The sequence below is a fragment of the Trichosurus vulpecula genome (genome assembly GCF_011100635.1).
Source record: "Trichosurus vulpecula isolate mTriVul1 chromosome X unlocalized genomic scaffold, mTriVul1.pri SUPER_X_unloc_1, whole genome shotgun sequence".
NCBI lineage: Eukaryota > Metazoa > Chordata > Mammalia > Diprotodontia > Phalangeridae > Trichosurus > Trichosurus vulpecula.
In genome coordinates this window covers 9128449-9156016 of record NW_023494377.1, presented here as the reverse complement: position 1 = coordinate 9156016, position 27568 = coordinate 9128449, and the positions used below count along the sequence as shown (strand labels likewise).

The 27568-nt window shown below is 44.7% G+C and overlaps 1 protein-coding gene across 1 annotated transcript in view; it reads left to right on the top strand.

The window, feature by feature from the left end:
• ATP2B3 (ATPase plasma membrane Ca2+ transporting 3) overlaps positions 1-27568 on the top strand; it is a gene marked incomplete at its 5' end in the record, with an annotated part of 60616 nt that overhangs the window by 22088 nt on the left and 10960 nt on the right. The window contains 5 exon segments of the mRNA XM_036740478.1: positions 11441-11620; positions 13395-13482; positions 16785-16891; positions 19293-19484; positions 25405-25618. Of these exon segments, the coding sequence (XP_036596373.1) occupies positions 11441-11620; positions 13395-13482; positions 16785-16891; positions 19293-19484; positions 25405-25618 (781 nt within the window).

Here is a 27568-nt window from a genome sequence, read left to right as displayed (position 1 = left end):
ATAATGGATGGATAAATAGATAGATGGATGGATAGATGGGTAGATAGCCACCAAACAACCATATAGTATTGGAACCAGAAGAAACGTTGAGGTTATCACATCCAAATCTCTCATTTTGTAGGTGAGGAAACTGAAGCCTGGAGAGGTAATGTAACTTCACTGAGGCCATTCAGCAAGCTAGGGAAGAGCTGAAACCTTTACTCAAAAGCCATTCCTTTTGGAAAGTTGTCTCCCTGCTCCTTCTCCTAATCCTTCAAGGTTTGCCTCTTGAGGAAGCCTTCTCTAACCACCCAAGAGAGGAAGCTCAGAATACCTGGGTTTGAGTTCTAATTCTGCCACCAGCTGTGTGACCCTAGGCAGGTAATTTCACCTCTCTGGGTCTCATCCAAAGTCACAGAGCAGCAACTGGCCTTTTCTTTTCATGGCCCTTCCTTGCTTTTTTTTTCCAGATAATGTTTTCCATTCATTATTTGCTCTATGTTCCCTCATTTATTTTTATATTAAGCTCTCCACATTCCAAACTGGTTCTTTGGGGGGCTTTGAAGGAGAGACTTGCAAACTTTTCCACTTGGCTGTTTGGATTGGGGTTGGCTGTACTTAGACCCACCCCACCCCCAAACATAAAGGTCCACCTCTGTTGGGCCAAGTAAATGGACGCCTGTTAGACACCTAAAAAGAAGATATTCATAGCAACCTGGCCTCATTCTGCCAAGGCCTTTCAGGATCGTAAACATGCCCCGAATAACTGGCCACTTGTTGGCCTCAGCCCTAGTGTGGTTCCCTCTCTATGTTTGGTGTTTGCCTATGTGTGCATGTGCGTCTGTGCTTGGGCATGCAAAGCTAGCCAATGCTGCTGCCACCCTTTACAGACGGCTCTGAAGCTGACCTCCCCAGGGCCCCTGGGCCTTGAATTCTCCCCCAATCTCCCAGACTCTGAGAATGTTCAAACTGGAAGGAACCTTGGAGCTCTTCCAGGCTGAATCTCTCAGTTTGACACTTGAGGAGTCCAAGGCCTAGAGAAGATCGATGACTAGCTCAAGGTTACCCAGCCCCAAAGTAACACAGGCAAGACTAGAGACTCAGGTCCCCTGACTTGCCACCCAGGGCCCTTACCATTGCACAATAGTGCCTTGGAAATCAGACGAGCTGAAGCAAGCTCAACACAACCAGCATTTCTCTAAGTCCCTGCTGTGTGCCACACACTTCTCCAGGTGCTTGGGTACAAAAAGAAAAATAAGAACCAGATCCTGCCCTTAAGGGGGCTTGCATTTCTTCAGGTTTGGGCTAGGGAGAATATATCATGTGTATATACATAAATAAATAAGGATCATCTCAGGAGGAAGAAGATGCAAACAATTCCTGCGGGTGGTAGCATGAGAGTTGGGCATTAAAGGAAGCCAAAGACTCTAAGAGACAGAGGTGATACCTCCCTTTGTAGCAGAGGTGGGGGACCATGGGTACAGACTACTTTATACAGTCAGACTCAGTTAATGTTGCCATTTAGTTTTGCTACCCTGCTTTCTTCTCCCTTTCTTATATTCTTTGTTACAGAGGTTGGCTTGCTGGATGGGAAAAGAGGTGGAAAATTAGAAAATGAAAGTGATCTAAGAAAGCGATATGAAAGACAATTTAAAAAGATTAATTGGATGGAGGCTGAATTGGAGAGGAAAGAGATTCAAAGCAGAGAGACCAACTAGGAGGCTGTTACTAGCGTCTAGTAGAGAAGTGATAAAGATCTGAATTAGGGTGGCATCCACGTGAGTGGAGAGAAATGCATGGGTGGGAAAGATGTTATGAAAGACCAATCAGTAGGACTTAGCAATTGGCTGGATATGGTGAAGAAGAGAAGGAAGAGGAGGAGGAGGATGACTCTTAGAGTTCAAACCTAGGAGACTAGAAAGATGGTGGTGCCCTCACAGAAAATAGCAAGAATGAAGAAGGAGTGGGTTTGGGGGACAGGGTGGGAAATCATGAGTTTTGTTTTTGACATGTTGGTTTTGAGGTGCCTATGTGGCAGCCAGTTTGAGAAGTCCCAAACATAGCTGGTTGTTGTCATGTTTGTCTTTCATTCTCGAAGAGGACCATCACATCAGGGAGATGATGACATGACTTGCAGTTGACTTTGATTTGAGTGAGGGAGGGCTGTGCAAGGTCACCAGCCTCACTTTCTCCTCCAGAGCTATCTGGGTCCAGTGACCAGATGTTCATCAGGATGACTGGGGATGGCCCAGGATGCATTAGGAGACCCTGGCCCTTTAGGCTAAGGTCAAACATAGCTATTCATGCTCAAATGGAACTCAAGGAAAAGATCATGGCTAGATATGTAGAACTGGGAATCTTCAGCATAGAAATGATTGTTGAACTCATGGGAGTGAACGAGACCCTCAAGAGATAGGGTGTAGAATGACAAGAGATGTCTTAGAACAGAACCCCAAGGTACTTCCATACTGAGGAGCAGTCAGACAGGCAAGAGGAGAGCCAGAGAAGGAGAGTATTCAGTTAAGTCAAATAGTTTAGGTAATAGGGAGCCACTGAAGTTTGTTGAGTGGGAAGATTACTGGCAGCTAAGTGGAAGATGGGCTAGAGGGGAGAGAAACTCAAGGCAGAGAGATTAACTGGTAAGTTATTGCAATAGTCCAGGTATGAGGTGATGAGGACCTCCACCAAAGTGGTGATTGTGTGAATATAGAGAAGAGGACAATATATGAGAGATGCTATGGAAGACAATGGTGAAATGACAAGACTCGACCAAAAATTAGAGAGAGGAGAAGAGAATGACAACCAGGTTGGGAGTCTGGGTCACTTGGAGGATGCTGGGAAGTTTAGAATTGGCAGGGGATTGTTTGGGGGGAAAGATAAGGAGCTAAGTTGGAAACATGTTGAGTTTGAAGTACCTGTGGAACATTTGGTTTGAGATAGCCAATAGGCAGTTGCTGACTCAAGACTAGAGAGAGGTTACGACTGGATACATAAATCTGGGCATCATCTGCATAGAGACTATAATTGAACCCAGGGAAAGTGATGAGATCACCGAACAAAATAGTACAGAGGGAGAAGAGGGTTCAAGACAGATCCTTGGGGGAACACTCAAGGTTATGGGAGTGACCTGGATGAAGAAGATCCAGCAAAGTGGTAGACAGGTAGGAAAAGAACCAGGAAAGAGCAGAAAATCTAAAGGGGCTAGACCAGGGGTGGGGAACATGTGGCCTTGAGGCCACATGTGGCCCTCCAGGCCATCAAGTGCAGGCCTTTGACTGACTTCAAACTTCACAGAACAAATCCCCTCTAGGTCCTCAAGTGCAGCCCTTTGACTGACTCCATACTTCACAGAACAAGTCCCCTCTAGGTCCTGAAGTGCGGCCCTTTGACTGACTCCAAATTTCACAGAACAAATTCCTTCTATGTCCTCAAGTGTGGTCCTTTGACTGAATCCAAACTTCACAGAACAAAACCCCTCTAGGTCCCCAGGTGCAGCCCTCTGACTGAATCCAAACTTCACAGAGTAAATCCCCTTAAGAAAAGGATTTGTTCTATAAAATTTGGACTCAGTCAAAAGGTTGCAGCCGAAGACCTAGAGGCTACATGTGGTCTCGAGGCCAAAGGTTCCCCACCCCTGTCCTAGAGTATCCAATAAAAGAAGGCAATCAATAGTGTCAAAGAATTCAGAAAAATCAAGAAGGATGAGGACTGAGAATGTGGCAATTAAGAGGTCGTGGGTGACTTTAGAGAGAGCAGTTTCAGCTAAATGATGAGGTTGGAAGCCAGATTGTAGACAGTTTAAAAGAGAGTGAGAAGAGAGGAAGTTGAGATCATGAGTATAGATGGCATTCTCAAGGAGTTTCATTCACCAAGAATGAGAAGAGAGCTATACAATGCTAGCTAGCAGGGATGATAGAATCAAGTGAAGGATTTTTTTGGAGGGGGGAAGGCAGGGCAATTGGGGTTAAGTGAGTTGTCCGAGGTCACACAGCTAGTAAGTGTGTCAAGTGGCTTAGGCCAGATTTGAACTCAGGTCCTCCTGACTCCAGGGCTGGTGCTCTACTCACTGTGCCAGCTAGCTGCTCCGAAGTGAAAGATTTTTAAGAATGAAGAAGACAGGGGTATGTTTGTGGGAAGCAGAGAAAGAGCAAATAAGAAGACACAAGAATAGAGAGAAAGTAGGGATAATAGAAGGGACAATCTGCTGGAAAAGATGGGATATAGGATGGGGTGGGATCAAGGATTCACATAAGGGCAGCTAGGTGGTGCTGCAGTAGATAGAGCACCAGCCCTAGAATCAGAAGGACCTGAGTTCAAATCTGACCTGAGATACTTACTAGCTGTGTGACCCTGGGCAAGTCACTTAACCCCATTGCCTCAAAAAAAAAAGGATTCCTATACAGGCCTTCTCATCGTGTGAGACAGAGATGAAGGAGACACTTGGGGTATATGTCTGAGTGATTTGAGATAAAGTAGACAGGAGGAGAGGGAGCTTTTGGCAAAGGGACTCCATTTTTTTATTGAAGGTCCTCAGCTAGGAGGGAGAGGTAAGGGAGAGAGGAAGTACCTTAGGAGGGTTGAGGTGGAAAGGTTTGTAATGCATACTATTATTGATGGAGAGAGAAAATAGGTCAGGGAGGTAGAAAAGGTTTGTCTTGCTTCGGGGAGGACCCAGTTGAGGTTATGTAACATAAATATATAGTGGACCCAGGCAGCATGGGTTTTGTAACTCTCTATAGCTCCATTCAGTCCTGTCTGAATAGCGCTGAAGGAAGCAGGTGGAACAAAGGAAAAAAAACATTTAATTGAGGACTTACTATGTGCCAGACATTGTGCTAATCACTTTACAAATCCCCACAACAACTCTGGGAGGTAGTTGTTTTCATTTTATATTTCATTTCCTCATTTTATAGTTGAGTAAACTGAGGCAGAGGGGTTTTATGGCTTGTCCCACAGTTAGTAAGTATCTGAGGCCAGATTTGAACTCAGATCCTCCTGACTTCAGGCCCAAAGCCCTATTCACTCATTACACCACTGATTTGGATCACTGATTAGAATCTCAGGTTAGGGCATAGCAGTTCTTCATTAAGGCAAGGGACTCTGGTGTTGAGCTGAATTGATATACCAAGGCTTTGAAAAAGAGAAGGAAAAAAATGTAGCCAGTACAGGGATGATAGCCAGGAAAGGAACTAAGAGATAAAGGGATCAGAAGTTACAGTAAGGATAAAGAACAGGGTTAAAAGTCCTAAGGAGGAAAAGAAAGATGAAAGGGAATTTCTGAGCTCACAAACACAGAAGGGGAACACTTATGAGCAATAGCAAGATGAAGGCTATGATAGTCTTCGGGTGGAGCTGAGGTGGAGTGAAGGCATTGAGGAACTGAAAGGTTAGGGTATTTGAGGAAAATATCAGTATGTATCTTGAAGCCCCCTAGTGTGAAGGCAGGAGTTGGAGAAGAGAGAAAAACTGGGCCAGGGACTAAAATCACTAAAGAAGGAAGGCAAATATCTTTGGGTTAGCCTCTAGAACCTGGATTAGGTGATGAATTTGCATAGTGTGAACTTCAAACAAGGAGAAGCTACTGAGTGAAAGTGGTGAAGGAAGAGCCTGGAAGTGACGGTGGGGAGCAAGGAGTAATTCAACTTCACCACCTTGACCAATGAGTCTGGAAGGGTTGGGAGAAGGGTTATGAGTGAAAGTGTAACCAGTGCTAGAAAGTCTGGGGGAAGGGGAAAGGGGGGCTGTATCATCGAGGGAGAGCCAAGGTTCAGTGAGAACCAGAAGATGAAGAGACCAAGAAAGGAAAAAGCTTAAGATGAAAGCTAGTTTGGCTTTAAATGCTAAGGGCTTTGACTTTTTAAAAAGAACTAGGGAAGTGGTGAGAGAGGAAGAGATTCAGAGAACTCCCACAGAGGCAGCCTTGATTAAAGTGGAAGCCTTTACATCTGTGAGGCTCCTCGAAGGGCCCACATAGCCTCAGGGATGGCAGCCCCTGAGCATCAGGAAGTTCCTGGGCCAATCTCGGAGCTTAAGAAACAAGAGCCAACAACAGTGGAATGGCAGTGATAGACCAAGGAAAGGAATTCTTGGACCAAGCCTCCTGGACCCAGTAAAGGAGTTCCTCAGACCAGGCTTTGTACAGTAGGTAGAGTTAGGGTTAATTGGGGCCAGAGCCAAGGAAAGAGAAAAAGCTACAGTATATAGGAACAAACTTGGATGTTACGCTTCACTGGCCCTGTGAGTCATGTCTACCGTGCAGGTCCATGAAAATTAATCAGTCAATAAGCATTGATTATGTACTTGCTAGATGCTAAGCATTGGTCTAAATGTGGCCCAAAAAAAGACAAAATTGGGGAAAAAATACCTGCCCTTAAGGAGCTTACATTCTAATGTATTGACATATAAATTTATACAGAATATATACCAAATGCATATAAAGATAGCACCTGAGGGGACCAGAAAAGGCCTCATGAAGGTAAGAAAACTAGTCATCTTTTTGCGCCTTTTCAGGGTCCTCAAACCTGTAAGTCTAGAGGAACGTAGAGGTCCCTGGACCTCACCAGAGAGAGTGTGCAGTTGTTTTGACTACAACCGAAAGTTACACGGGAAATAATTATGTAATTCATATGAAAAAGACTCCAGGGTCTTAGTGGGCCTCCAAGCTCATTATCTGTGAGCATGCCATTTAAGAGTCACCTGAAAGAGATGGAGATGGTTATTCTAGAGGAAAAAAGAAGTAGGGGTCACATGGTGGCTATTTTCCGTTATTTGAGAAGATTAGAAATTTCCTCTGAAGAGCAGAACTAGAACCAATGGATAGAAATTTCAGGGGAGCTGATTTCAAGCTCATGATAAGAAAAAACAATCAAAAGTGTCCAACAATGGACATCCACACGTAGAATCTGAGTTGGAAGGAAGTTCAGAAGGCAGAGAATCCAACTTGCCTGATTATGTCAGGAGTCCCCTCTACAAGATATATGACAGTGGCTTGAATAAGCTTCCAACTCAGATTCTATGTGTGTATGACTCTTAGCCGCCACTTGGTGGCAGCAGAGACTAAGAAGCCACTGCCATGGACTCCACCTCTGATCACAAGATGGATCCATTCAGTCTACCATCATTTATTAAGAACCTACTAGTGCCAGATACTGTGCTAGGCTTTGGAGAGACAGCAAAATGAAATAGGCTCTGTCCTTAAGGACCTTGCATTGTATTAGCAAGCTTCTTTGCTGGATCTTCATCCAGATCACTCCCTGTATCCTACTTCACCTCATCTCATCTGCTCCCATAGATTCAGTTAGCATCTTTATGCTGATGATTCCCAAATCTACTTAGCCAGCCCTAACCACTCAGTTGATCTCCAGGCTCCATGTCCAACTGGCTACTGGGCATCTCAAAGTGGATGTCCGATAGACATATCAAAATCAAAATGTCCAAAACCGAACTCCCTATCTTTCTCCCCTAGCTTCCCTGTTACTGCTGAAGACACCACCATCCTTTCAGTCACTCAGGTTCACACCATAGGTGTAATCCTCAACTCTTCACTCTCACTTGCTCCCATATCCAATCTATTGCCAAATCCTGTTGATTTGACCTTCCCTAAATCCCTTACATAAGCCTCCTTCTCTCCTCTGACACTGCTACCACCTAGGGCAGAGCTTTACTACTTCAAACGTCAGCTATTGCAAGAGGCTTCCAGTTGATCTCCTTGCCACAAGTCTCTCTCCCCATTCCAGTTCATCCTGCACTTAGTTGTCAGACTGATCTTCCTAAAACACAGGTCTGACCATGCCACCTCCCTATCAGCCTCTCCATTCTATTAACTTCAATGATTACCTTTAGGATCAAATATCAAATCCTCTTTGGCTTTGAAAGCCCTTCACAACCTGGCCTTCCAGTCTTCTTACACCTACTTCTCCTCCATGTACTCTTCAGTCCAGTGGACTGGCTAAGACTTGCTGTTCCTTGAACAAAGCACTCCATCTCCTAACTCTGGGCATTTTCTCTGGCTCTCCTCTGTGCCTCAAATTCCCTCCTTCCTCATCTCTACCTCCTGGCTTCCCTGGCTTCTTTCAAGTCCCAACTAAAATCTGACCTTCTAAACCCTCTTAGTTCTAATGCTTTCTCTGTATTGATTTTCTCCAATTTTATCTTGTTTGTATGTAGTTGTGAGCATGTTGTTTCCTCCATTAGATGGTAAATTCCTTGAAGGCAGGGATTGTCTTTGACCTTTCTTTGCATCAACGACCGGGCACAGTGCCTGGCACTTAAGAAGCACATAGTAAGCATTTAAGAAATGTTTTTCGCATGACTGACAGAAATAACAGATACACATATAAATACATATAAAATATCTCCAAAGCAAATGAAATGTAATTAGGGTGGGAGGCCATGGGGAGCTGGGAGATTCAAACAAGGAAGAAGACATAGACCCTAAGCTGAGTCTTGAGGGAACCTAGGGAATCTCAGAGGTGAAGGTGATGAAGGCTCTGGCTTTATTTAACTTTAATTTTTTAAAAAATATTAATACATGAATATGACTTGACAATTTGTACACTAATTAAAAATGTAAGATCCTAACCACATGCAAAGATGCACTGTGTATGGATTTTATGAAGTATTCACATGTGCACATATTTTCTTCACTTACAAACACAATACAGACAAGAGGAGGCAGCAGAAAAATAGCATTTTAGTTGTTAATATAATATAATATTGGGTCAATTAGATGGCACAGTGAGTAGAGCACCGGCCCCGGAGTCAGGAGGACCTGAGTTCAAATCTGGCCTCAGATACTTGACACACTTACTAGCTGTGTGACCTTGGGCAAGTCACTTAACCCCAATTGCCCTGCCTTCCCCCCTGCAAAAAAACAAATAAACAATATAATATTGTTAATTTAATAGAAAATTTCTGCTTTCGCATTTTTGGCAGACTACTTTACAAAAGTCATGCAGAAGTTAGTTTTGAACTGTTTTAATGACAAACCCAACAGTAAAACATTGAAATCATGAGTGGTCTAAAAGCTTCAGATAGGAAAGATTGCGATCACTTTGAACGGCACTCGAAGGCAGGACTTCTTCCAGAAGACTGCCAAATCCCACCTTGGCACCTTAAAATGTTTTTTAAGGTATAAAATCAATTTTCCAGACAAGTGGATCATTCTATTCTTCCAGAGGCTATAATTACAACCGCTGTTGTATAGAATGAATTTACTGCATGAGCTCATGAGGCCGCTGAAAGGGTGGGGGGGGGGATGCAAGGAGAAAAGACAATTTTACCATATCAGAACGATGGCATTACTAGTTAAACTGGTGAGGTACGTTTCCCTGATTTCTCTGCATTTAGTAACTATTATGTCCAACTCTTCATGACCCCATTTTGGGGCCTTTCTTGACAAAGATACTGGAGTAGTTTCCCAAAGAGGATACTGAGGCAAATAGGGTTAAGTGACTTGTCCAGAGTCACACAGCTAGGAAGTGTCTGAGGTCGGATTTGAACTTAGGTTTTCCTGACTCCAGGCCGGGCACTCTATCCACTGCAGCGCCACCCAGCTGAAGCTGGTACTTAGCTTGACATTTAAGGCCTTCCTTCTCTGGCTCCAGCTAACCTCCCTGCCCATGCTATACAAACACACACCCTCTCCTTCGTCAGGTTTCTTACATCCCTGAAATGTCAGGCCCTTTCCCATCTCCTTGTCTTCCCTCGTCTGACCACCACATGCCCTTCCCTCCTCCCTGCCTGTCCTTCAAGGCTCAGCTTGCCCTCAAGAAGCCCTGTCTGCCTATCCCAATCCACATTGTCTTCCCCCAAAACACACGTCTTCTATAGGCTTCTTGCCTGTCTTTGCAGCTCATTAAACTCTTACTTAGCATAAACTATCTGGTATCTCTGAATAACTTGTTCTCTGTCTCAAGGGCAGATACCATCTCCCCAGTAGGCGCTCAAACTGAAAACAAAGACCTCAGACCTCAATCCTATTTGTTCTAAGTGGCTCTGGGAATTCCACCCCGTGAAAATTAGTCTTCCTTATCCCAGATGAGGGACAGAGGGCTCCCAACTTTGGGGAGTTGGGGCTGAGCACATGCTTGAGTTCAGACCAGCCCTCCTTGCCCCACAGATCCTCCAGCCCCATAAAACAGACAAGAAATACGGCACTTTACCTTGAAAAAGACCTGAGATTTGCTTGTGGAAGTGGACATGGAAAGGGCTGTAGCTTGGGAGTTATTGTGAAGTGGGCAATTTTCTAAATTTCATGGATGAAATCTCCTATAAGCAAATATGAAATTCTCTTTATGCCCAAATTGTTCCTTGGTATAGCTCATGCTATAATAAATATTAAATATGAGTTGTCAAAATGAGTAATGCAGCAAGCCTAACTGCCCCATGTATGGCAAGGTGATGGTCTAGGGTCACAACAATTCGATCAGGGAAGCACAAAAGCTCCCTCCCAGGTAGAAGGGACCCCAGTCTGCAGAAGATCATAGATCTGGAGGAGGGAGGGACCTTCAAGGCCACTAAGTCCTGACTGAAACAGGAAACTGAGGCCCAGACAGGGAAAGAGACTTACCCACAGTCACACAAATAGAAGTAGCAGAGCCTAGATTTCATATCATAGCATATATCATAAATATATGCTATCTGATCTCAGATGTAGGGTGGAAAGGGACCGCAGAACCATCTAGTCCAACTTTCACATTTTACAGATGAGGAAACCGAGACCCAGAGAGAAGGGACTTGCTCAAGGTAATCAATGCCAGAGGCAAGATTTGAACTCAGGTCCTCTCCCTCCAAATCCTACCCGACCAAGAATCTTCTCCACAACAGATCTGCAAAGTGGGTAATCTGCCCCCTCTTGGAGGCAGCCCCTTTCACTCTGGGACAGCTCTTATTTGGGGAGAGTTTTCTCCAACATTGAGCCTAACTTTGTCTCTGCATCTTCCACCCATTGCTCCAAATTCTATCCTATCCTCTAGGGCCTGGAGGTTAACAGTTGTATTGTACCCATAAGGCTGAAGCTCCTGCTTCACCAAATTATTCAGCCCAGCCCCCAGCCGCTACACATCCCCTCCCATGTTTAACACATCTTTGATCAATTTGGAGTCTACAGACTTGGGTTCAAATCCTGACTCTGGCCCTTACTAGTTGTATAACCTTGGGCATACCTCAGTTTTCTTCTTGGTAAAATGAGGAGTTGGACTAGCTGGCCTTGGAGGTCCCTGCCAGCTCTAGATCTAGGCTCCTATGATTCTCTATGTAACCTTGGGTAGATCACTTCCCCTCTGTGGACCTCAGTTTTCTTCTGTGTAAAATGAGAGAGTTGGACCTCTGAGATCCCTCTCAGCTCTGCACTGAGAATCTTGTGATCTTCTGTGAAACCCATGATCTGTCTATAAAGTGAAAAGCACCACAGATGTGAGGAGGCAGAAGGAGATGGAGTTTGCGTTCTTGTTTCCTGTAGGTTCCTGAAGCCATCCGCAAGTGTCAGCGTGCCGGCATCACAGTGCGTATGGTGACTGGAGACAACATCAACACAGCCCGCGCCATTGCAGCAAAGTGCGGTATCATCCAACCCGGGGAAGACTTCCTGTGCCTAGAAGGGAAGGAATTCAACCGCCGCATTCGCAACGAGAAGGGAGAGGTAGCTCTCAGAATTCCTGCTTTGCAGACCAGCCTGACCTGGGATTGCATTGGGCATGGCCAGGAGATGTCCACTCCTCCCTCCCCTACACACACACACAGACACACAGACACAGACACACACACACACACACACACACACACACACACACACACACACGGATACACAAGGACACACACACACGCACACACACACATATACATAAACACATGTATGCATACATGCACGCATACACACACATGCACTCACACATGAGCACACACTCACATGTAGACACACACATGCACACATGTCATACACACAGGCATGAGATACTCATTTCACCCCCAAATATGTACTGTTGACATTTGTCATCACATTCGATAATTTCAGAGAAAAACCATCATTTGCTCAACCAAGCAACAAATGTATGTCTGATCTTTCAAGGCTTTAAAAAATTCAGTGCAGTTAAAAGACATACACCTACAAGATCCAACTTTTGATGAGTTTAAAAAAAATAATTGAAAAGAGCAACCTTTATTGCATTTACAAACTATAAATTAATAAGAATAAAGATGGGAGCTGTTATTTCACGGGCATAGGGGATTCCCTTTCCACAGTCACAGAGGAGAGGTTATTTGCCCAGGGTCACACAGGCAGTTTGTGTCAGAGGAAGAACTTGAACCTGGGACTGCCTGATCTTTGACTATTAGGCTATTCTGCCCATCAATACTAAGATTAATTTAAAAGTTAGTATTGAAGTTAATGTTGAATAATAAAAGTTCATTTTTAATGCTTTTACTGCATTAAAAAATGTGGCCATGGGGCAGCTAGGTGGTGCAGTGAGTAGAGCACTGGACCTGGAGTCAGGAGGACCTAAGTTCAAATCCAGCCTCAGACATTTGACCGTGGGCAAGTTGCTTAACCCCAATTTCCCTGCCTTCCCCACCTCCAAAAAAAATGTGGCCACCTTCTTTGTTCTTAAACATACTTTTTGTAAAGGTACCAAAGGTGAAGGCTGCTTGACATTGCTATCAAGTTTATTGTTCCTGAAAGCAAAATCAGAGGTTCCCAACTTTGCTTACCACACAGAGGGGTAGAATAAGCTTGTCAAAGGGGCCTAGGTAATTTTGGATAAATAACCATATTAGCCTATTGAAATGATTTGGTTTTCTTTCTTCCATGCATATGAATGAAAAGCAGTGTGACCTAGCAGACAGAGAGGTGCCTTCAGAGTCAAAAGACCTAGCCTCCAGTCTGACCTCTGACCCACACAGCTGTGGGACCTTGGGGAAGTCATTTGACCTCTCAATGCTCTGAGCAGCTCTCTCAGACTTAGGGATGGTGTCAGCCTTCATGAGGAGGGAGTTCCTTCACCTAGGAGGGAGCTCTGTACCAAAGAAATCACAATGCCTGTGCTTTAGCCCATGTACATGTGCCCGGCAAACTCCAGAAACTATTTCTTTCCCCCAGATAGGGGTTATTTGAAAGCCAAGAGGTGTGGGAACTGAGCAAGGCTGGGGGCCCTGGCCCACATGAAGATGAGTGGGTTTCAGTGATCTCCTCCTGATGGCGGTGCTGACCAGACTAAGGCTGGGGTTGGGGTGGAGGGTGGGGGGGTCAGGGAACAATCTGCACGTATCTACATGACCTTCCCCCAAGGCCCTGGAGAGAGCTGACAGATGGCCCTTTTTGGCCTTGTCTCTCTTCATCCCTCTAGCTTTGCCATCCAGTGTTTGCTCTTTCTCCTTGTCCCCGATCAGCCTAGGCCTTGACTGTTCTTTGTACTCCCCAGATCGAACAAGATCGCCTAGATAAAGTCTGGCCCAAGCTGAGGGTCCTAGCTCGGTCTTCTCCCACTGACAAACACACCCTGGTGAAAGGTAAGGCCCAACCCCATCCCTTCAACTGGTTCTCTGCAGCTACCTCCTCCACTGTATCAATCTTCTCTGTCCTTTCCTCTACTCCCCCACCTTCTATGGTGTGGCCTCATCAACTTCCTGAAGCTTGTTTTTAATCTCTCCCATCATCCTCTACTCTAGATCGCATCCAGTGTGACATCTAGGAGAAGCTAAGCCAATCTGGGACCTGGCTTGAGAATGCTACAGTCCCCACCCCACAAAGTCCCTTCTCCCCTAGCTGAAATCTACAGCAGGGCAATGTCCTTTAGCTTTGGAGAGGCTAGTTTGATGCAGACCAAAGAGCAGAGGATTACGGGAGGGGAAAAGATGAGACAGGGCACTTAGCAAGAACTATTTCTCACTTGTATACAGTGTAGAAAGAGTTCCCAGAGTCAGAGCACCCAGCTTCATGATCCTTTCCAGCTCTGACATTTTATGATCCTTAAATTTAAAGAGCCACCCGCATCAATTCATATGTTGCCATAAGGTTCTTGTTGTGGCAGGGACCCTGCTCACAATGAGGTTTATCGCCTATATTCATAATTGAAGGAAATGCTCAACTTCAGTTATAGGTCAACGAAAAAGGTGCAGTTTTCCCATTCAAATTCCCTGGCCCCCGGAAATCTATCTACAGATCCCTAGTAGGGAGGGGGATTCCATAGATCCCAGGTTAAGAACCTTTACTATCTAAGGCAGAGTGTCGTTTTATTATCCAGCAAGAGGATGTAATGCTGATGTTGTCCACTGGGTGGCAATATGCTCAAACAACAAACCCAATAGTCTTCCCAGAGTCTCTAACTGGCATGGACGAAAAACCTCCCCTCCCTGCCAAAGCTGAGGGAGTCTGAATGGTTGGTCAAATAAAAAAATAACCATTATGACCTGGCTATGGGTTTAACAGACTAAAAGATGATGGAATATCAGTTAAAAAATATTAAAATATGAAAGCTATAGTCTGCACACAGCTCAGACCTCCCTACCCGCCTCTGGACTTTTTCAGCATGAACACCCCCCACTCCCAACCCCATACACAGGACACAGGCAATTAGCTGACTAGGGTCAGGTAGCTGGGGTTTTTGGTTTGGTTTGGTTTGGTTTGGTTTGCATCTCGAAAATTCAGGACAAAAGTTTTCAACGCCTCCAAATAGACTTCCAGACTGCCTCCCATGTGGCTTCCCTGCTTTTCCTTTGGGACTGAGAGAGGGACCGTTTGGAAGCATTGGCATCCCGTGAGTTGGAGGAAGGGTTGTATGTTTGTGACCCTCACCTTGGGGTTGGTTATAACTGAAAGCAAGGGAAGACAGAGGGAGGTCCATTGGTGTCATACCCTACCCCTTCACACCAGCAGGCAAGGTCATCAAGCTGCTATTTCTATCCACCTGTCCAGTTGAGACTTGACCCTCCTGGTCCCTGATGTCTTGCTCTTAAAACCTGGCTTATCTCTAGCCGCCATATTGAGCTGGGTCATCTCCATAACATTGGCTTTTGGCCATTTCCATAGCAAATAATTGTATGTATGTATCTATATGTGTGTATGTATTGTTTTATATGTATATATGTATGTGTGTTGTATATATGTATATTATGTATGTATATATGTGTTTGTGCATATTATTTGTGTGTGTATGTATGTTGTATATGTGTATATGTATGTATATGTATGTGTATATGTATATTTATATTAAGGTTTCCTAGTCAGTTTACATATATTATCTCATTTGGTCCTCACAACAACCTTGGGAAGTAGGTATTATTGTTATCCCCATTCTTCAAATGAGGAAACTGAGTCACAAAGGTTAAGTGACTTGGCCAGGGTCACACAGCTAGAAAGGATCATAGGTAGGTTTTCCTGACTCCAAGGCCAACACTCTATCCACTGAGCCATCTAGCTGTCTACATGAGGCCTTTTTTGATTCTCTTAGAGACTACATGTCTGTCCCCAAGAACCAGCCCAGATAAGTTCATAGAAGTTTATCACCAGATTGCCTTCAGGAGGATGGATATTTTAATTATAGTAGCTCCTGAAGACCTTTTCCTAAATGATAATGAACTTGGGGTCCACAAGGAAATAGGGCAGGGATTCTTAACTTGAGGTCTGAACTTGGTTTTTAAAAAATAGATACGTTGATAACTTCATTTCCATACAGTGGGTTTCCTAGTAATCCTTTGGCATTTGATTTTATGCATTTTAAACCATGATTCTGAGGTTTTACGATGACACAAAGAGTCAGAATCCATAGTCTAGGAAGTGCCCACACCTACCTTGAAGTTCCAGGTCACTGGAGAATTGAAATGTACAAGTGAAATGTACAATAGAAGGCCCAAAGGGCCATAATGCATTGTCATAACCATCTCTCAGTAGCACATTAGCATAATTAGTTCATCAGATTTGTTCGTTGTCACCTGGGACAGTAGGAAGAGCCTGGGCTTGAGGGGATGAGGCCTGGGACTGGAAAGAGTGGAGGCAGAAAGAGGAAGCAGCAAACCCTGGGAGAGAGATAGCCAAGTGGGGGTTAGTAACTAAGGAGGAGAGGCCTATGGGTGGCAGTACAGTACAGTGCAAAGTACTGTAGCCAGCCTCTGCCCCTTACTGCCTGTGTGATCCCGGGCCTTCCCCTCCCTGGGCCTCAGTTTCCCCCCAATCACATGAGAGGGTTGGACTAGCTGGCCTCTGAGGCCCCTTCCAGCTCTCGGTCTATCCTCCTAAGTAGGACCCCACCACTGTGGGGAGAGGGAAGGCACTAAGGAGATGAGTCAGCTTACAGGCTGAATATTGTACAAAAGTGAATGATAACTCATTCGTTTATTTTGGCTGGAAGAGGCTTGCCTAGTTACTTAAAGGGCCCTGGAGCCCACAGGCCACCCCCTCATAGATAAGGAAACTGAAGCCCAGAGACAAGAAATGACTGGCCCAACATAGGAAGGCTAGTAAGTGGCAGAGTCCAGACTAAAGCCCAATCCAGGGGTGGGGAGCCTGCGTCCTCCAGGCCACATATGGCCTCTAAGTCCTCAAGTATGGCCCTTTGACTGAATTCAGGACCTGTGACTTTGAGGCTATGTGTGGCCCTTTAAGTCCTCAAGTGTGTCCCTTTGACTGAATTCAGGACCTGTGGCCTCAAGTTCCCCACCCCTCGAATCTCCTAAGTCCCCAATCCAGGGCTTTCTCTGCCACACCTTACAATTCTCCAGTAGTTGATTGAAACATCAGGAAAGTTTGAACAGCGGTGGTTCAAAAGTGATAGGTATCTTTGCTTCACTTCGGGGCCTTCTCTTATGTGTTTCAGGGATTATCGACAGTACCATTGGGGAGCAGCGGCAAGTTGTGGCTGTGACTGGAGATGGGACCAACGATGGGCCTGCCCTGAAGAAAGCGGATGTGGGCTTTGCCATGGTAAACTTATCTCCCCAGGCTCCCTCCCTGCCCCCATGCTCATGGCCCCTCCAGTCCCATAGAGGTATCCTTTGGGAAGGTGAGACCCCATCTTGGGAAGCTCCAGCTACACTGATTTTACACACACACACACACACACACACACACACACACACACACCATACTGTGCACAACCAAAGCTCACACACTTCTTGCTGGTTGGAGGAAGGTTGGTCAGACTTGGGAAAGGCCCATGTTTAAAGTGGCCAAGCATGGTAACTTTCTAGTATCAAACTACGACTAAGACACAAAAGCCAAGGAGCACTAGGCTGTATGCCTTAGTGAACTCAGAAGACTAGATAAGAATCATTGGCCGTTGGCACATGAAACTCTGCTGCCAAAGCTGGAGCTGGCACTCCCCCTGAAGCAGCCCCACAGAGGGCACTGGGTATGCCGATCCACCACAGCCCCTGGGCCTCTGGGTGGGGGGTGCTCTGTGTTGCCTTTGTTCTTGCTCTATTTCCTAGGGACCATGCAAAAGGAAACCAACTCAGTGTCCCATATTCATTCCAAATTGGTCAAGTCTAGATGAATAAAGACTTCCATCTTTCCTGACTCTTCTGCTTGCTCCTTGCAGAAATACTCATGGGAGACAACACAGTTCAGTCATTTTTCAGTCATGTCTGACTCTCTGTGACCCCATTTGGGGTTTGCTCGGCAGAGATACTAGAGTGATTTGCCATTTCCTTCTCCAGCTATTTGACAGATGAGGAAACTGAGGCAAACAGGGTGAGATGACTTGTCCAGGGTCACCCAGCTAGGAAGTGCCTGAGGCTGGATTTGAAGTCAGAGAGATGAGTCTTCCTGATTCCCAGCCCAGTGCTCTATCCACTGCAGCACCACCTAAATGCCCAGAAATAAATATATTCTTTATATTAATTTATGAACATGGAGTATCTTTCCAATATAATGTAAGATCCTCAAGGGCAGGGACCATCTCATAGCAAAAGGGCTTATGAATTGGCTGTTGTGTTTTAGCAAAGAGATGGATGAGCTAGAGAATATTCAGTCAAGCAAGGTGAGGAAAGGGGCTCCAGATTGCACCCTTTGAAGACCATCTGAAGAATTAGGAACGTTTAGCCTGGAGAATAAAAGGTTCATAAGAGTTGCCTTCAGGCGTGCAAAGGGTGGTCACATGGAACAGAGACTGGACTTGTTATGTTTGGCCCCACAGGGCAGAACTAGGAGCCATGCGAGGAAGTTCAAAAGAGACAAGTTTGGGCTTGAATGACCGGAAAGACTTCCTGGAAATTTCGAGTGGGGCCCAAGTGACGTGAGCTACATGGGGAGGTTTTTCCCTCCCTGGGGCTTTTCAAGCGCTTCTCAGCTAGATTTTCGAGGCCAAGAAGGTGGCCAAATGGCCAGAATCCAGTGGTGTGTGAATGGGGCAGTGTAGTGGAAGAAAAAGTGTAGGGTGCTGGGGAGAGGACTGAAAGGTAGAGGGGAGCCAGAGATGGGAGAATCCTAGGAGTGGACTTTTACCCTTTATTCACTGGGCAGCAAAGAGCTTAGAGCAGGGGAATGACTGATCGGAGCTATGCCTTAGAAAAATGCCTTTGGCTTCATATAGTGAGTGGGTCAGGCCAGAGCCACACGAGGCAGGAAGGGCAGTTAGGAAGGCTAGGCAGAAACCAAGGGGAGTCATTTTTTGCCACTGCAAAGATACCCTTTCTAATGACAAGTTTCTTTGGAGTATTTAAAATAGGACTAGACTTTAAAGCACTTTGCTTTATGAGAGGTTTGCAGTACTATATCACCCAGCATAAAGACCTGGGAAGACACTTCTATTTTATAGGGGAGATATCTGTGTATTTGAGACTTCATTATTCATTGTTTCAGGACAGAAAGGCAATAGCAGGGTGCCACAGGGAAAGGAGTCTTGGAGTCAGGAAGACCTGAGTTTGAATCTTGCCTTGGATACTTACTAGCTGGGTGACCTTGGCTGAGTCACTTCACTATTCCTGCCTCAGTTTCCTCATCTATAAAATTTCCATTAGCAGCCCCTACCTCCCAGAGTTATTGTGAGGATCAAATGAGTTAATGTATAAAGTGCTTCGCAAACCTCAAAGTGCTACATAGTTGCTAGCTGTTATTACTATTACAGAAGGGAAGTCAATACCCTATGTAAAATGTATCTGTGGGCTCCATGCCTATAGCAGGTACTCAATATATGAATGAATGAATGAATGAATGAATGAATGAATGGATGGATGAATGAATGAATGAGTAAAAGAGTCAAATAAAAAAGTGGATTGTATGCCAGTGATGACTTTGCCTTGATCAGAAAGGAAGGGAAGAACTAGGAGGTAAAAGTGGTCTATCCAGAAAGTGCTTCCCATGGGTCTTCTATGTGACTCTACAGGGGATCGCAGGAACAGATGTGGCCAAGGAGGCTTCAGACATCATCCTAACCGATGACAACTTCTCCAGCATTGTCAAGGCAGTGATGTGGGGCCGAAATGTTTATGACAGCATCTCTAAGTTCCTGCAGTTCCAACTGACAGTCAACGTGGTTGCTGTGATCGTGGCCTTCACAGGCGCCTGTATCACACAGGTAAGCACCATCTTGCTGTCAGGTCAGACTCAGGAGATTGACACTGAGGTCCTTTCCATGAGGGCCAATGAGATAGAAACAAAATCAATCTCCTTGCCTCAGAGCCTTCCTGTATAGAAAGCAAGCTCTAGCAGTTTTAAACCAAAGTAGAGAGAGGGGATCCATAATGGACCACTTAAAAGGAGGGGATAGCCAAGGAATGAGAGCAGTGTTGGGGAGGCCAGGCTTACCCGTCCCAATGTGTTTCTAATACTAAGAGGTTCTTGGGACAGGGAGACCAATGTTCTATCTTTATGGATAGACTTGTCTTTAAGATCTGTATTATATCATAATGAGTAAAAAAACTAGGCCTGCCAAGCATTTTGCCAGCATTATCTCTGCCCCAAGCTTTCTTAGGTGTTTGTAAATGAAGGAAAAGTAGGTGATGATCAGCCCATGCTATTTACTCCCTTTCTCTTGTAATCACATTTGCTTCTCCTCTTCACCAACTCTTGGAGACTGTGAGGGATCCTATCACTTCTTTTCTCTTTTTTGTATTATTGGAGTTTTTTATTTGCATAAAACACTTTCATGGGAGGTGGGGCTGAGATGGTGGAGAAAAGGCAGTGACTTGCCTGAGCTCTCCCTACAACTCTTCTAAACACCTTTGCCATAAAACAATTCCTGAACCAGCAGAACCCACAAAAGGATGAAGTGAAATAATTTTTCAGCCGAAGATAAGTTTGAAGTTCAGCAAGAAAGATCTGTCACACCTGGGTGAGAGTGAAGCATAGTCCAGCACAGGCTGCGCCAGCACAGACCAGGCCCCAGCAAATCAGCAGTAGACCTTGGGAGCCACTGAATCAGTAGTGGCACAGGCTGCTTCTGTATCTATGGTGATAGTAAGCGGGTTGAACAACTGATCAGAAGGAGATTACAGGGTTCTCTCTGCTAGTGCTGAGGCAAGACTCTGTTGCTTTGCCCGTACTCTGATCTGGGTTGCAGTCCTGGTGGCAGTCCCAGGGCGAGGAGGAGCACTAGCACACCAAAGTTTGTGGCCACAGTGGAGCAGGGACTGTCCTCACAGTTCCAGGGCAGGAAAGGGTGTTTGTAGTTGCTCACAGACCAGAGCGTAGGCCAGGAGAGTAGTAAACACCTCCCCTTAGATCATACCACCTTGGAAGAACTGAAAATTTACAGGTCCCTAGAAATATCTCTGAAAACAGTTGCACAAAACCCCTGAAGCTTGGGACAGTGCATCCTCCACCCTGGAAGCAGAGCCCCACTTTAACAAAGAGTTAAAAGTCAAGAAATAGACTGGGGAAAATGAGTATACAATAGAAAAAAATTCTGACTATAGGAAGTTACTATGGTGACAAGGAAGATCAAAACACACACTCAGAAGAAGATAACAAAGTCAAAGCACCAGCTTCCAAAGCCTCCAAGAAAAATATGAATTGATCTCAGGCCATGGAAGAGCTCAAAAAGGATTTTGAAAATCAATTAAGAGAGGTAGGAGAAAAATGGTAAGAGAAATGAGAGTGATGCAAGAAAATCATTTTTAAAAAGAGTCAACAGCTTTGTAAAGGAGACACAAAAAAATACTGAAGAAAATAACACCTTAAAAAAATTGGCCAAAGGGTAAATGAGGTCCAAAAAGCCAAAGAGGAGAAAAATGCCTCAAAAAGAAGAATTGGCCAAAGGGAAGAGGAGGTACAAAAGCTCACTGAAGAAAAGAGTTCCTTAAAAATTAGAATTGAGCATATAGAAGCTAATGACTTTATGAGAAACCAAGAAACAACAAAACAAAACCAAAAGAATGAAAAAATAGAAGACAACATGAAATATCTCATTGGAAAAACAACTGACATGGAAAATAGATCCAGGATAGATAATTTTAAAATTATTGGACTACCTGAAAACCATGACAAAAAAGAGCCTAGATATCATCTTTCAAGAAATTATCAAGGAGAACTGCCCTGATATTCTAGAGCCAGAGGGTAAAATAGAAATTGAAAGAATCCACTGATCACCTCCCGAAAGAAATCCCAAAATGAAAACTGCTAGGAATATTATAGCCAAATTCCAGAGTTCTTAAGGAGAGAATATTGCAAGCAGCCAGAAAGAAACAATGCAAGTATGGTGGAGCTACAGTCAGGATAACACAAGATTTAGCAGCTTCTACATTAAAGGATCAGAAGGCTTGTAATATGACATTCCAGAGGGAAAAGGAACTAGGATTAACACCAAGAATCATCCACCCAGCAAAACTGAGTATAATCCTTTGGGGGAAAAAGGAATATTCAATGAAATAGATGACTTTGAAGCATTCTTGATAAAAAGAACAGAGCTGAATAGAAAATTTAACTTTCAAATACAAGACTCAGGAGAAGCATAAAAAAGTAAACATGAAAGGGAAATCATAAGGGATGTAATAGGGTTAAAGCGTTTTACATTCTTACATGGGAAGATGATACTTGTAACTCATTAAAAACTTTCTCATTATTAGGGTAGTTAGGAGTATATATAGACAGAGGGCACAGGCATGACTTGAATATGAAGCAATGGTATCTAAAAAAATACACTGGAGGAGAGGGAAAGGGAGAGGTAAAATGGGGCAAATTGTCTCATATAAAAGAGGCAAGAAAAAACTTTTACAGCGGAGGGGAAGATGGAGGAGGTAAGGGGGAGTGAGCAAACCTCACTTTTATCAGAATTGTCTCAAAGAAGGAATAACATAGGTACTCAATTGGGTATAGAAATGTTATCTTACCCTACAGGAAAGTAGGAGGGGAAGAGGATAAGAGAAGTGGGGGTGATAGAAGGGAGGGAAAATTGGAGGAGGCAATAGTCAGAAGCAAAACACTTTTGAGGAGGGAAAAGGTGAAAGGAGAGAGCAAATAGAATAAATGGGGGGGATAAGATGGAGGGAAGTACAGTTAGTAATAACTGTGAAAAAGATTTTGAAGCAAATTTCTCTTATAAAGGCCTCATTTCTCAAACTTAAAGAGAATTGAGTCAAATTTATAAAAATAGAAGCCATTCCCCAATTGATAAATGATCAAGAGATATGAACAGTTTTCAGATGAAGTAATCAAAGCTATCTGTAGCCATATGAAAAAATGCTCTAACTCACTATTGATTGGAAGAATGCAAATTAAAACAATTCTGAGGTACTACCTCATAGGTATTAGATCACCTAATAGAACAGAAAAGATGAATGACAAATGTTGGAGGGGATGTGGGAAAAATGAGACATTAATGCACTATTGGTGGAGTTGTGAACTGATTCAACCATTCTTTAGAGAAATTTGGAACTATACCCAAAGAGCTGTAAAACCCTGCATAGTCTTTGACCTAGCAATGCCACTACTAGGTCTGTATCCAAAAAGAGACTAAAAAAAACAAAAAGGAAAAGGACCTATATGTACAGAAATATTTATAAAAGCTCTTTTCTGGTGGCAAAAAAATTGGAAATTGAGGGGATGCCCATCAATTGGGGAATGGCTGAACAAGTTGTGGTATGTGATTATGATAGAATACTATTGTGCTATAAGAAATGATGTGTAGGATGCTCTCAGAAAAACCTGGAAGGACTTACATGAGCTGATGCAAAGTGAACAAAGTAACAGCAATATTATAAGATAATCAGCTGTGAATGACTTAGCTATTCTCAGCAACACAACAAGCCAAGAAAACTCCGAAGGACTTATAATGAAAAATGCTATCCATCCCCTGACAACTAATAGTGTCCAAATACAGATGGAAGCATAGTTTTTTTTTTACTTTATTTTTCTTGAGGGTTTTTTTTTTTGGTTTATGTTTTCCTTCACAACATGACTAATATGGAAATATGTTTTGCGTGACTGCAAATGTATAACCTGTATCGAATTGCTTGCCTTCTCAATAAGGGGGGTGGGGAGAGAGGAAGGGAGAGCATTTGGAACTCAAAGTTTTAAAAATTAATGTTAAAAATTGTTTTTACATATAACTGGGAAAGATAAAATACTAAATAAATTTTTTAAACACTTTCATGATACCATCATCATTAAGAGTATCACCTGTGTTTTTGACTGGGGGTGGTGATGACAGAATGAATTCATTTTTTATCAGTAGCACAGCAATTCTTACACACACACACACACACACACACACACACACACACCAATTGTAAGTGGAACCAATACCCTTTACTTTTGTCTCTGAAATCATTTCCCAATCCCTGATGCCACTCCCCTTCTCTAATAAACCCTCCCTTGTACCAAAAAAAAATAACCCATCCCCAAACCAACAATAATCAAGCCAAAGTGTTCCACAAAGCCACCAGGTCTGAATCACTCCTCTTCCCCAGTTGTGACTTCCTTCATCACCTTTGCCAAGGTTTGGAGGTTTGAATTCATTCTTACTTAGACTTTTGAAATCCCTGTGAAAAACACTTGTCTCCCTCCTCCCTCAGAGTGTGGCCATCCTATGAGCAAAGGGGGAAGCTCTTTACTAGAATCCCAGGACCCACTCAGCTCAAGAGGCTGCGGTCACTAGGGGAGGTGGGGCTTGACCTGGATCTTTAAATACAAATTAGAAGAATTTGGAAAGGAAGAAAGGAGGAGGGGGTATGATGAGCTGGAGACCAGAGGAGGGCCAGGGTTAAGGCTGGAAAGGTTAACCGGTGTCAGACTGTGGGAAGCCTCAAGCCACCATGATCATCATTCACAGATGGTCATTGGTCACCTATTACATACCAGGCATTGACTATGGCATAAATGCCTGAATTGCCTTTCAGAGCTCTGGATTTTATCCAGAAGGCAATGGGCCTTGAGCATGGGGAGAAGGCATGCAAAACAGGGAGTAGAAGCCATGTGGGACAGAGGAAGGAGCACTGGACTTGGAGGCTGAGGACTGAGTTCTCAACCCAGATCAGCAGGAAGAGCTCTGATGTTGACCTCCAAGATCTCTTCCATCGATTCTAGACTGTAATCATATGATCAAAGTGGATCATGGGGCTCTAGATCTAGAGCCCTTCATTTTGCAGAGAAGAAACTCCAGAAGAGGCTCCTAGAGATGTTGTTATTGTTGGTCCTTCATTCCTGAAGAGTACCCAGTAACATCAGCAGGGTGATGTCTTGACTTGCAAGTGAATTGGAATTAAGTGAGGCAGAGCTGTGCAGAGTCACCAGCCTTACTCTCTCCTCCAGAGTCATTGGAATCCAGTGGCAAGACATAGGTCAGGACCACTGGCGATAGCCTCGAATGCAGTGGGAAACCTTGGCCTTTTTAAGCTAAGGATTTCCCAGGTCTCAGTTTGTCTGAGGCCACACCCATTCAGTGATTTAAGGCTAGGTAAGAACTGAGGCAAAAGATGAACTAGTTTGATTTCAGGAAAGAATCAATCTGGAGGGGAAAACCTTCAGAGTTTCTGGCCAGAACAGAAACAATTGCTATTGAAGGAGGAAGGGAAAGACAGAAGACGGTAGTGAAGAGGCTGCTGAGGAGCCCAAGAAAGTATGTGATGGAGGTCTGGCCCTGGGGCTGCTGCCACAACCTGGTGAAGAGGTGCAGGTGCATGCATGCGCACGCGAGCGCGAGCGTACACACACACACACACACACACACACACACACACACACACACACATCCTAAAGGGTTAGCTAAGCACCGTGCCAAACCTCAAAGTGGTAACACAAGCAGTGGGGAATATCACGATCACACTTGCTCAAAAGAGCTGTCACATGTTTTCATTTGAACAAAAAGCCAATAAAATCGAGCCCAAACTGGGTGGCTTTCTTTTTCTTTTTACAAAGATCAAAACTCCCACCTGCTCAGTAGGGAAGTATTTCTGTAAGGTAATTGCCGGCACTGCTTCTGATTCATGTTTCTGAAAGGCCTAGGTGGTACCTTGATCCTCAGGAGCTAACTTCTTCCTGTCTGTCCTCTCTGCCCACAGGACTCCCCTCTCAAAGCAGTCCAGATGCTGTGGGTGAATCTCATCATGGACACGTTCGCTTCGCTGGCACTGGCAACAGAACCACCCACTGAGTCCCTCCTCCTGCGAAAGCCATATGGTCGAGACAAGCCCCTCATCTCCCGTACAATGATGAAGAATATTCTGGGCCATGCCATCTATCAGCTCACAGTCATCTTCACCCTGCTGTTTGCGGGTAGGTTGCTTCTGCCAGTGAAAGCCTGTTTGCCCAATGCCCTTCCTGCTGCCAGCCAGGCTTGCACTCACATGTTATCCTTGATACGTGCACTTCAGCTCAACCCTCTAAACTCCCAGGGGCTGCCCACATACGGAAGGTGGGTGATTGGCCTAGCTCAGCAAGGATGAAGTCCAAATGGGTTTCAGGTTTGCATAGAGACCCAAATAGAAAAGGTCACATCCTAAACGAGTTTGAGTCAGGGAAGGAGATACTTTACAGACTTATGGCTAGGGGTGCATGGGTCTGTCTAGAGCTGGAAGTGACCTCGCACACCAGCTAGTCAAATCCCTTCATTTTCAAGTTGAGCAAACTGGGTCCCATCCAGGTGAGGTGACTTGCCCAAGGTCAAGTGGCCAAATCAGATTTTGAACCCAAGTCCTCTGATACTCCAAATCCAGCTTTCTGTCCACTCCACCAGGCTGCCATCCTTGACCAAATAAAAGCCAGAGGCAGTCAGAGAAAATAAAATGGACAGTTTGGGTTATGTAAAATTGCTTTTGTGCAAACAAAATCAATGCAGCTAGAAAGGAAATGGGGGGGGAACTTTGTTGCAAATTGTTCTGATAAAGGTCTGATATCTAAGATAGATATATAGATATAGATAGATATTTAGAGAGAGAGAGAAGAGACAAGACAAAGACAAAGCAGAGATGAGAAGAGAGACAGAGATAGGGAGACAGGCAGACAGAGATATGGGGGGGGAGAGAGAGACAGAGAGAGAGACAGAGAGAGAAGCCAGAGCCTGGTATATTGGGTAGAGAGCCTCTGAAACATCCTGGCCATGTGACCTTGGCCAAGTCACTTAACTTCTTAGTACCTGAAGCAACTCTTGGAGACTATGTGTTGCAGAGAAGGTGCATACATGAGTGGAGGGATTTTCCTCATCTGGGAACAGACATGCAACCCCTCAGTAGAGGGAATCAGGAAAGGTCTCACCTAGGCAGCGAGGTGGCACAATGGATAAAGCTTAAGACTTGGAGTCAGGAGGATCTGAGTTCAAATTCTGCCTCAGATGCTTAGTAACTGTGTGACCCTGGGCAAGTCACTTAACTTCTGTTTGACTCAGTTTACTCAACTGTGAAATGGGAATAATAAGAGCACCTTCCTCACAGGGTTGTTGTAAGGGTCAATCTATGCAAAGGTCAAATATTAGCTCCTTGAAGAGGGCAGCAATCTTGGCCCAGGAGTTGACAAGCTATTGTCCTGAGGCATATAATCTGACCATGAAGAGGAAAGAAATGAAGGGGGAGGAGGGGAGGAATTGGGATCCAAGAGGAAGAAAAGGAGAAGGGGGAGGGTCAGGAGCATATGACTCTGCCCCTGATCCATGCTGACACATACGGTCAGCTCATCTGCTTCCTCTTCCTCTCTCTCATCCCCCTTCTCACTGAAAGAATCAAAACTGCCAGTCCCTGACCCAGTCCTTGGTTAGGGGCTGTTTTGATTCATCCAGTTCAGTTCAGTTCATTGATTAAGCTCTTCCTCTCTTCCAGGCCCAATACCATGCGTAGCACAGGGTTACCTGTGCAGGGGATTGTCAGGGATACCCAGGCAAAAGGGAAACAGGCCCTACCCTCAAGGAGCTTATATTCTATGTGAGGGAAACAACAGATAAACAGAGAAGGAAATAGATACCAAGTCATTTTGTGAGGAATGTGCGCAGAGTGCCAACAGCTGCCGGGATTAGGAGAGGTCCCACGTAGGAGGTGTTGTTTAAGCTGAAGAGGAAGCCCGGGAGAGACAGAGGGAGGAGGGGAGTGCATTCCAGGAATAGGGGGCAGCCTATACAAGGGCACAGAGACAGGACCTAAGGGAAGACCCCCCACCAGCACCCTCACCCCTACCTTCTACCACCACCCCACTCCCACCCATCACCAGCACCACCACCACCCCTACCTTCTGCCACCA